Below are 11,066 nucleotides of genomic sequence, written 5' to 3'. Positions count from 1 at the left end.
CGAGAACAGGAACCATTGCTCGGTGGAGGAATCCTGCACTCCCTATACCTAATTCAACTTTCTGGCCTGTCAATGTAGTGCTAATCTCTGAACATCACTATTGGAGTCCTCTGGAGCTGCTCTGGGTTTTACTGATGTCCTCCAGCAGAGTACCAACTTCTGGTTGCCAAAGCGTAGCTTCACTCATTTAGAGGAGGTGGGTAATTCCCCTCGAAGGTGGGTTAGGGGAAAATTCGTTTGTAGACGACCTCTGGTGACAAGTCTACAGATTTTTACATTTGATGGCTGGAGTATGCATACAAGCCTTACATGATTAAACTTACAGGCCACCCTAACAGGGGCCTATTTACATACATCGTGAGGAAGGGAATGAAATTAGAGTACATTTACACTACCAGGTAACAAGCATTTTGTGAAAATTCTCCTATTCCGGTGGATTCTGTAGACTGAACATGTGAGATGATTCATACATGCTGCTGCCTCGGTGGACAGCTCCCTCAGGCATCCAGGAGAAATATGGAAACATCCCCTTCCTACCACACCCAGGAGATCTGCCCCACGACTCTCAAACCTCCCTAGTGCCTCACTATTAGAGAGTAGCTGCTACCTCCTCAATGCAGAGCATAGGGGAGAAACATTTTAGAACAGATTCTAGGTTTAGGGGTACAGGTCCCTCTACATAGCTGCTGGGGAGAAGGTCTATAAGCCCTCCATGTTAACTCGGCCACATAACATTGATATCTTCACGTCCACTGTGTACGGATGGCAAAGAAGGTGGTGCGATTTTGTGGAGAAAAAAAAAAGGTTTGTTTCATGTAGCTGGATTGTCCACTGTGGACATAAATCGTGCGTTCTGCTGTCCCCACAAGTGTGCAGCAATATCACTCACTCTCCTGTAAGGCAGAAACAGGATAGTGTACCTATTTTTTCCTTCAGGTATTGGTCTAAACTAAAAGCAATCCCAGGAAGATCGCTGGAGAACGACACCAGCACCTAGAGAAGGGTGGGGGGGGGGGGGGTTAACAGACCAGGAACATCACAGAACTGACAAGACTACCACGGATGCTGGAGACACAGAAGAAAAAGAGAGGAAAAAATATGACAAAGTGCAAGACGAAAGCCCGGAGTGATAAGGAGGAGGAAAAAAGAGTCCTTGGGGATTGCAGAGCCGGGTGGAGAAGGTGTATCAACCAACCCAACACTGCGAAGGAGAAAGGGACAGACGAAGAAGGCTGGTCAGAGGAAGTGGTGCTTGCCACTGGCACATGTAAAGACTACAAGAACTCGTGAGAGTTGTGGCTACAGGCCTGAGTGAATGGGGCTTAAAAGGTGTTCAAATTGGGTAAAGTGAGAACACGTCGGAGGTCGGAGGGGGTCCACTGTGGTGACGGTACTCAGAATGGTGTTAAAACTATCTAAAAAAGGGGAAATTTACCCAGTACAGTAGGGATAGTTTAGTGAGCCACCCAGCCACATTACATTACATTTGTGGCACGTTGCCACCACGGAGGGCCTGGCATGGCCCAAGGGGTTAAATAAAAGGGGCACAACGTGGTGTAGTGTGAGTTTGAGCAGTAACCAAGAGGTCCAACGGAGGCCTGGGCGTTTTACCAGTTCGGGGGTCACCACACTGGCAACAAGTGGGTAGAGCACCTTCGGGTGAGATGGCTACAGTGACTGCCCAGCGTTTGGGGCGCAGCAATGCAGAGATAGTGTGCTACCAAGGTAGGAGTGAAGAAATGCTGGGACACATCGCAGCTAGGCCATCAGCCGGGCAGCCTGAAAAGATTTGGACCCCTCCCTGGTAAGACTTGAGGGAGGAGGTGCGAAGAGCCCAGAGGCAACGCGCATACAAAATAAACTGGCGTTGGAGCCATCCCGTTAATTACGACATTTGACTCTCATCGGCCTCTGTAGGTTCAAGAAACTGTTTTGTGGTGTCTTTAGCAGCCGAAGTATTTCGGGAGGTCATTAGGTAAGCCTGTCAGGCCTTATAAGTGTCAGTGTGAAGGAGGATTCATCTTCTCACCCATGTTAGAAGACCATCATGCCCAGCTAAGAGCAGCCCGACCAGATTGTGCAGAGAGGATTGACAATGCATCGTATGAAATGTAGAGTTCTACACCAACAAGGTGGAATTCTTTGGAAATCGATTCTCTCCAGATGGCATACAAGTGGACCTTCAGAAGGTAGAGGCGATCAGGTTGGCAGCAAGTCAGCAGCAGTACCAAAACAATCAGGTGCGCAGCTTCTTGGGAATGGAGAATTATTGTGGGAAGTTAATTCCCAACCTGGCCATGTTTTCTCAGGTCAAACGTTGACCCAGACTCTGCATGAGAGCAGGACTGAAGTTAAGACCAGGGATGTAGAGGGAGGTCCCAGCATCCGATAGACATTGGTACGCATCAGATGGGAGGGATGATCTAGGGGTAGAGGACTTCACATGACATGTCACTTTTGGCATCATGCCCCCAGGCAATGTCATTACTCGAGATAGTGGAGGCTACGCAAACAGATGCAAGCCTTGGAAGAGTCAAGGAGGTGTTAAAAAGGCACCACTGTAGAAACTTTCAACGTGAGTTGGGGATTAACAGAATGACGAGCAGTCCGAAAATACCTTTGCTGGTGTCAGGATGAACTTAGCGAAAGCGATGAAGGGCGTGCCAGTTGTGGTCCCGCACAGTTGAGCTCCCTCATCTGAGACATCAGGGAGTGGCCAAAACCAAAGCACGGCTAAGAAGCAAGGTCTGGATCCCAAGGATGGACCAACAAGGTAGAGGAGTGGGGTGAAGAACAGTCGATCTATATCCTCACCAGCGGAGTACCCTCAGTGTTCACTGAGGCTCCAAGTACCACGCCTTGGACCAACATGGACTGTGGTAGTTTCCCATACCACCAACTCATACTGGTGCTAATGGACAGCCACTCAAAATTCCCAGTAGAGGAATTAGTCATGTCCACTTTATTTGAATGGGTTAAGCCAGTATTGGACCGCATGTTTGCCTTGCTAGGAATTCTCAATGAGGTAAAGACAAACAATGGACCCCCTTTTCAGGGGCAGGAATTTAAGGACTATCTACACAACCTGAACATTCGCCACAAAGGTTACGCCCCAGTGGACACAGGCCAACAGCAAAGTGGAGAGATTCATGAGAACAATGAACAAAGCTTTCCGAATGGGAGCCAAAAAAGGGAGACGATGTGTCTACAACAGCTCCTAAGAGCTTATTGCCAAATCCCACGCTGCACCACTGGATGTTCGCCCAGCAGTATCCTCAAGAAGCAATTTGGCAGAGACCTAGTACCAGCCAGGCCCTCCAGGACACCGGGGGGTAGTGGACATGAATGCTGCCCAAGCAAACAGCAACAATGACAGAGCCAGCCTCCAGATGAGGTCGCAGAAATCAGTAAGAGGTATAATAACCACAATCATAGGAAACGTGTCAAGAAGTTTCCTGGATAAAGGATTCCAGAGAGGGTGGAGGAAGACCGAGGCCTGGGAAGACAGCAGTGGGAGATTGCCGTCTCAGTGAGACGAAGATGGCCCGTCGCAATCTCCTAAGGCTCGGAGAGGCAGGCTGTACCGGCTGAGAGCTAACCCCCAACGAGCCTGAAGCGGAGAGACTTTGTATACTGAACTCCCAGGAAGCAGAACTTATAACTTTGGTTGTGTTTAAAACAATTGTCTCTGATTTAGTTTTCTTTCGATTTAACAAAAGGTAAAATGGATGTAGTGAGGCACCATGCCCCTACAATAGATTGTGGCATATTGGCATTCCCACGACTGGGCGTGGCCTCAAGTGTTAGATAAAGGAGGACGGGGGAGGGGGGGGCACTCTTAGTCAGAGCCCATAACCACCAAGCAGGGTGCAGTGTGTCTTTCTAGGCAGTACCTGAGAGCCACAGAAAGAAAAAGGTTTTGAGTTGAGGCCGAGAGAGTAACAAGGTCTCCCATATGGATGTGAGACACTAAATAGGCAGAAATTGCAGACTTGCAATTTGTACCAGGGTTCGCTAAGGGAAACCAAAAACCCAGAGAGCACTAGGTGTTGATCAGAACCTGAAGGAGTGGAATATGGCAGGCACGCTCCAGAGGTCCTGTACACCTTGAGAGGGAGTTAAGGAGAGTGCGTTTGTAAAGACTAAAGTTTAGCTCCCATTTTCATTACATTGTATTTTATCTTACCCAAATTTTCTTGACTCTTCAGGGGTGCTGGCTGCCTATCCGGACCTGGAAGTGGGAAGAAGAGAAAGGATTAAAAATCCCAACTGTAAACACCCTAGACAGGATGGACCTATGGTACCCCAGCAAGAGATATGCAAACAGAGCTGAAGCATCTAACAGCTGAGAACATCCCCTGTTCATGTGTGACTTTCCTTAACGTTATTAAAAGCCACCATACGCAAAGCCATGGAAAAGCCTTATTCCAGACCTTTCTTGAACAAGGCCTCTACATTTTTCATGCCATTATGGTAGGCATGTAGGGCTACAATCCATCCCTGCTTTTGGAGGCATTCAATTCCATCTTAATAGGACACATTTTTCCCTACCACCTTTAACCTATATATAGGGGGAATGAGCCACTAACTGAAGATTATCAACAATTCGAAACTGTTACTTCAATCCTTCTACAGAAGGAAGCCTCCACTGCTTCATCCAGAGAACACTGCCCATAGGATTCTGGGCTATTCGTGGTATAGAATCTTACAGTACTAAGGCTGTAATTTCACTTTGTTTTTAATGTCAGGACCAGACGTGCTTGGACCTAGGCTTGGGAACTTAACTGCTATATTTGCCTTTGTTCTAGGTACAAGCCAGTTCGTTTTTACTGAAGTGGCTGGAAACTGTTTCCAAGTAGACACTACGTTTTTAAAAACTTTTATTTAACTTTTAATCACTTATTCAAACAATCAACATTACAGCATATAAGAGTACATTGGATTTGTGCATGGTTCCAGAGGCAAACAGGGATACATTTCACATCATACACTTGTTTTAATATTAAAGTTACAAATCCTTCAATACTTCCTAAATTAAATCTGGACTCCAAGAGCAATATGAAGTAGTTAAGTGCACAAAGGTTGAAGTTGAAGCACAGTAGTTCTAGGGTGGAGACTAACTTGTAAGAGACACTAGCATGGATACTCTACAGTAACCAATTACTACAGCAAGATGCAGAGAGGGCTATTAGTCTCGAGGCAAACTTACTGCAGACATCCTTCTGGGGCGATATCAGCGGTAAGGACACAATGGGCCCCAAATGGGTTTGTGGCAAGTTTAGGATGCAGATTATAGACAGACCAGTGCAAATATTAGTGAGCACTACACCTAGAACTGACATTCAATACACAAATATCAGTCTGCACTGAAATACCCCAGACTTTTGCAAGTTGAGTTTATGCACACAGCCAACACATGAGCACCACCGCCCATGGTAACCAGAAGGTACTAGATACTTCCTACCTCTTCATTACTTTAGACCGGGCCATTTCTTTAAGCTGCAAAAAGCCTTGCGAGTGATGTTTGGGTGGAGAAGGCCTTCCAGGAGAAAGAGTGGATGTAACGAAGACCATGTACTGTGAGACAGCTGCAGAAACATGAGGCCTGCTTGTGGGGCTGTGCACTGTTTAAATACAGTCAAAGAAGACACCAGCACTAAAATCCTATTGTGAAGCAGTTAGAAGCTGCTTTTGGAATCGGTCTGATCCCTCAAAAAAAGAAAAAGCCACATCACAATAGCAAACTTAATGAACAGAAAGCAGTCTTCAAACACAAGTCAGTTTACCAAACAATTTGCTGTCCTGTGTAGGAGCCGTGTACAGGCAAGCAATGCACTGAGAGAACATTAGTCTGCATTGAAAGGGACATTACCCAAGTCAGATGCCAGTTCACAGATGTATTTGAGCAGTTCCCAAGCACATGTTGCAGTGGTCTTAAGATCCCACATATCCATCTGGGAGTAGCACTCAGGAGGATTGTGGAGCCGAGGGAGAGCTGCGATTTCAGAGGACAGATTTGAACAAATTGAATCTGGGTACAAGATGGACATTGTGTGTTGGGAGTAACAAGGATTCAGAACCTGGAGTCCAGTCTAGGTTTGAAATTATGCTACAGTCGTCACCCTTCTTTGCAATTTTCTTCTACCATAGACACAGATTCTTACATCTATAAGGACAGAAGAACGCTGCTGCATACAAGTCTCAAAGTAAAAGTGCAACACTAAATGTGTCAGATAGCCTATTACTGAAGTGTGTATAGTCTTTAAGCTCAGAGGACTTAAGTTACACCCACATTAAGAACTAGGTTGTCCCTGGCTGCTCTGAATTACTTAGAACGGGATACCATGCATAATCTACCCTTTGTAGCATCTGCTTAATCTGATGCAGCAATGGGGACGGGAGGAGGATTCACTATCTGAGTTTCAGAAATAGACAGGGTGCATTTCTGGGCTGCAGTAACCCACTTCTATACCGGTGGGAAAACGTCATGTAGTAAAGCGTAGACCTAAACCAAGCCAGATCCGATACTCAAGACAGGGGCATAACAATTTTACCGAAAAGGAACAACTAATCTGCGGGGTGATGGTGCTGCTATATCTTATACGCACTCTACCAACAGAGAGATGCACCGCCTTGTTCCTTGAAGACCCCACTAAACTCACTTATTGGTAGCCAACGTTTGACGATTTTTTAGAGTAGATTTCACTGCGAGATGCCCAAATGGAGGCGTTCTGGGCTCCCTCGGGTGCCAGAATTCAGGCTATCTCGAGAGAGGTGACAGATGGCAGCTAATCTCCGTCACCCCTCAGTTGACGTCAGCACTGCAGCCGGTTCACCCAGTGGGACACCCCAAATAAAGAACGGGGGCCCACATGGGGCCCCGGCTGCAGTGCTGAGGTCTGGCTTTAAAATAAAAAGCCACTTTATTTTAAATTTAGTCATCACATAATAGAAACGACGGTAAGAGCTGAAGATAAGAGCAAAGAAAGAACAGGACAAAGCATGAAAGAGTAGCATACAAGTCCTATGAACGGTAGTCCCTGAACTCGAAGACCAGTCAATATGGACAAGAATTGCGCCGCATAGTAAAGCTGTGCAACCCAAGGTCTTTGTGGCCTAAATGGACATCATTTCAAGACTACATTATAGTCTGCTAGAGGTGCTCACGTTTTGTGGTTATTCTCCAGCAGACCACCAGCTGCTGCTGGCTGAGATGTGCCCATCTGTAACCTCACTATTTAGAGGTTTGCTGCTGCCCACCCAAAGGAGGCTAGGATGAGAAACATTTAGTAGCAGATTCTGCACTCAAGGGTTCAAATCATTTAACATGCGATTGTTGAGATATGGCCTTTATGTCCCACTTAGTAAAATGTAATCTAGTGGAAAAAGAGCAACAAATCATCTATTGGAGAATGCACTATCTTCTCACATGCTCCGTCTACGGGCAGAGTCTCCTACTCTTTCTTGAAGGAGATCCCACACAACTCGCACCGATTGGTGGCCAACGTCCGACGATTTCGCAAGTAAATTTCACTGCGAGATGCCCAAATAGAGGCGTTCTGGGCTCCCTTGGGTGCCAGAATTCAGGCTATCTCGAGAGGGGTAACGGATGGCTGCCAATCTCCATCACCCCTCAGTTGACGTCAGCACTGCAGCCGGTTCACCCAGTGGGACACCCCAAATAAAGAACGGGGGCCCACATGGGGCCCCGGCTGCAGTGCTGAGGTCTGGCTTTAAAATAAAAAGCCACTTTAATAAATTTAGTCATCACATAATAGAAATGAAGGTAAGAGCAGAAGATAAGAGAAAGAACAAGAGAGAATTAAGGACTAGTATACAAGCCATACGAACAAAAGTCCCTTAACTCTGAAGACAAGTCAATAGGGACAAGAATTGTGCTATCAAGTAAAGCTGAAGACACAATTGGACGGGAATGCATTGTAGTCTGCTGGAGGTGCTCACAATTTGTACTTCAGCAAACCACCAGCTGCTGCTAAGCTGTGCCCATCTGTAACCTCACTATTTAGAGTTTTTCCGATGCCCACTCAAAGGAGGCTAAGGGGAGGTATGCAGGCCACTAACTGGGGTCCCTTTATCATAGAGGGGCAAGGAAGACATCCTGTCACACCCAGGACATTCTGCCCAACTAAATCAACCAAGTTTTCTTGCTTCCCTGTGTGAGGGAGAACTAGCACTGGAGAACTTTAAAACCGGTCAAGCCACGCCGTGCAAAGCAGGCGCGTCAGCCCTGCCTTCACAACTAAAGCCCTCAAATGCAATCTGCAACGATTAGCTGTCTGGATTGGGAAGCATGCTTTAATTTAAATCGGTATATGTTTGAACCCCCCATCTCCTTACACTGTCCACTTCAAGTTGACATCATCCCAATTAAGTCAGTAGTCGTAATTCATCAGGTGTGCCAGGAATAAGACATTGAATGTTACCGTCTGTCAGAGCAAGTTCCAAACTTTAGACTTTGCAAGAAGGCCTACTTCCAGTTCTCTTGCAGGAAGAGTACCGCATTGCCAGGTATGCGGTGAGGAGCTGGCCACTGAACAGCAAAAGAGCAAAGGCAAGGGGGCGTGGCCAGCTGAGGCAAGGGGGCGGAAAGGTTTTAGGATACCTCCTTCAGGAGACCCAAACTCCGTAATTGCCTGCCACCATCAGTGCCGGTGTACCTCTTCCTGGCTAAGAATTGTAGTGTAGAGGCTGGAGGTGCACCATTAACCCTTTTTACAGCCTCTCCTGAGCATGCAGAAGTTGCCTTGCGTGAGAATCCTATTCCAGCCTGTGCAGCCTACGGCCATGAGGGAGGCCTCAGGCATGCCGTGGTTGGAGCAGTGTGTGGCGCCCTGTGGGGAGCTCCAACACTACCCCGCTGAAGCAGAGGAGCCGCAGGATAGCCCGCACCCCCACCTCACAGATTGAAAGTGGCGCATCAGAGTGGAAGGGGATGCAAGGCGGTGCATCAGAGTGGGAGGGGATGCAAGGCTGCAGCAGACTGCATTCTGCACCGTGGGACTTTGAGAACCGCCATTGAGTATTCCTCGGGGGGGTTGACTGGCGGAGGCAGTTACCTCCCCCTTAAAGCCACGCACAGTCTTCAGAGCCCCCTCACACCTGCCGCAGCCAATATGTACCTTGGGGTGATGGACTAGTCCCAGAGGTGCGCGAGGCTCTGTAAATGTGCATACAGCGCTTCGAGTTACTGAGCACGCTCCCTGAGGTCTGCGCATTGGTTGCATGATCGTGGATTGAGGGGCCCGCTCTATCGCCGCACCCTTGAGCTGTAACGGAGCACAGGAGACTGGGCTGGACCCTCACTCAGCCATAACTGAACTGTGCAGTTTTGTGTAGACCATTAACAGTCTGTGGTGTCCAGTGTGTGTTGGTGGATGGGGTATGGCGGTGCTAAAGCAGACAACAGCCACCTAGAGACTGGAGCAGAGTTGTGCCCGATTGCAGAACAGGGAGGTGGTGGTGAGTAAGAGAAGACCTTGACCCCCACTTTGAAGCCCCCATTGGTTCAGCAAGTGCGTCTCAAAAGGGGTGAAGTTGGGCCTGCTCATGCCCCTCTACTTCGTGGAGAAAGGGGTGTAGCAGGTCCTACAGCAATACTAGATGGGTTTTTCATGCAGCCGGACTAAGCGCCTCATGTGGATGGGACAGTGTGCATGTGATTGGAGTCCTGAGAGACTAGCTAAGATGAACCACAAGCTTGGAACATTTCCTGAAGTGCAGCTCCCATGGAATCCTGAGTTTCTCAAAGTTGTGGCACTGCCCCCATTGGCTAGATCATGTTTATGGGGGCCTGGTGGGTCCGGCGTAGCAGATTGCCTTTTGTAGCAACTTCAAAGGCTTTGCACACAGGGGCCCAGTTGGCCCACAGACAGAGCTTGCTTATGGGTCACAGAGCAGGCCCCAGTAGCAGCAGACTCCGAATAGTGATATGGTGGGTCACCCTGACCAGTACCTGCCACTGGACCGGTCATTGCCAGCGGCACAAACATCTCAAACGCTACAAAATACATGCCACCATTGCAGACACAAGGCAAGATCTGCGCACAAGAGTTGATGCAGTAGCAAACAAATTGGGGCTACTACGATCAGCGAAAGTTGGCAGACTTGGCACGCTTAACATGAGAGCACAGATTCATCAGACCATGAAGGATCTGGAGGGTCAGATTCACTCCCACACCATGAAGGTCCAGGAGCTAGAGCCCTGAGCAGAGGATTCAGAAGGGCACTCATGCTGGAATAATCTCTGTATAGTAGGCCTTCCAGAAGGGGCAGACTATGACAATCTTCTGCAGTTCGAGACCTGGCTGATACAGAAGGTAGCTCTGGGCCAGTTGTCCTGATACTTCCTGATTGATCACGCATTCTAAAAATGCACAGGTCTTTATTTTCCCCAAACTATACCATGTCCGTGCAGCACCGTAGGGCTTGCTGGAGGTGAAGCGCAGACTGCGACACATAGGTATCCGCTTTTCCCTTCTCTTCCCAGCCAGGCTCAAAGTAACGTTCAAGAATACAAGCCATTTGTTCACAAAACCAGGAGATGCTTGGGACCGAATGGAGCAGCACCAGCATGAGACACCCCCCCCCCCCCCCCCCCGCATCTGCATGCCAGCAGCATAAGTCCAGGACCCCATGCTGAGGAAACCAGAAGGGTTGCGGCGCTGGAGAGTACCTTGGGGCTCCTACCCCAGAAGCTAAGGAGGAGCAAGCCCATTCCTTGTACACAGGCGTGAGCTTGTGGGCTGACCTCAGATCGCCACCTGTCCACACTTCAGGAGATTGCCTGTCTGACATTGAATCCACTCATTATGCAGACAGTGTGAACTCTGTAGTTCTGCCGGACCAAACACTGCAAACTGCAGAAGAGATCCTGTGAAAATCACCAATTAGAAATAGCACAGTTTTCTCCAGAGTGCTTCTCGGTGATCACTTCCTGATCTTGCATACCGAGAAGCAATGGGTCGTCCCAACGGGCTTGATTTAGGCAAAACTCGTAGTCCGGATGAGGACAGGCCTGAGGATAAGCTGGCTGACCCGCTAGTCTA

General features: G+C 48.2%; 1 protein-coding gene across 5 annotated transcripts in view; it reads right to left on the bottom strand.

Moving 5' to 3' along the window:
- The window catches only part of LOC146856397 (uncharacterized), a 35,566-nt gene that overhangs the window by 11,483 nt on the left and 13,017 nt on the right, over positions 1-11,066 (bottom strand). For all 5 annotated transcript variants that reach the window (XR_014980940.1, XR_014980938.1, XR_014980939.1 and 2 more), the window contains one exon: positions 4,187-4,231. Coding sequence is in view for 1 of the 5 variants with exons in the window: in XM_085650730.1 (XP_085506856.1) it covers positions 4,187-4,231 (45 nt within the window). In the remaining 4 variants the exon portion in view is untranslated. The remainder of the gene's footprint in view (positions 1-4,186; positions 4,232-11,066) is intronic.

This window comes from Triturus cristatus, chromosome 4_1 (assembly GCF_964204655.1).
Source record: "Triturus cristatus chromosome 4_1, aTriCri1.1, whole genome shotgun sequence".
Lineage (NCBI taxonomy): Eukaryota > Metazoa > Chordata > Amphibia > Caudata > Salamandridae > Triturus > Triturus cristatus.
The sequence above is the reverse complement of the archived record's forward strand: the minus strand, read 5'-3'. Positions and strand labels throughout refer to the sequence as shown.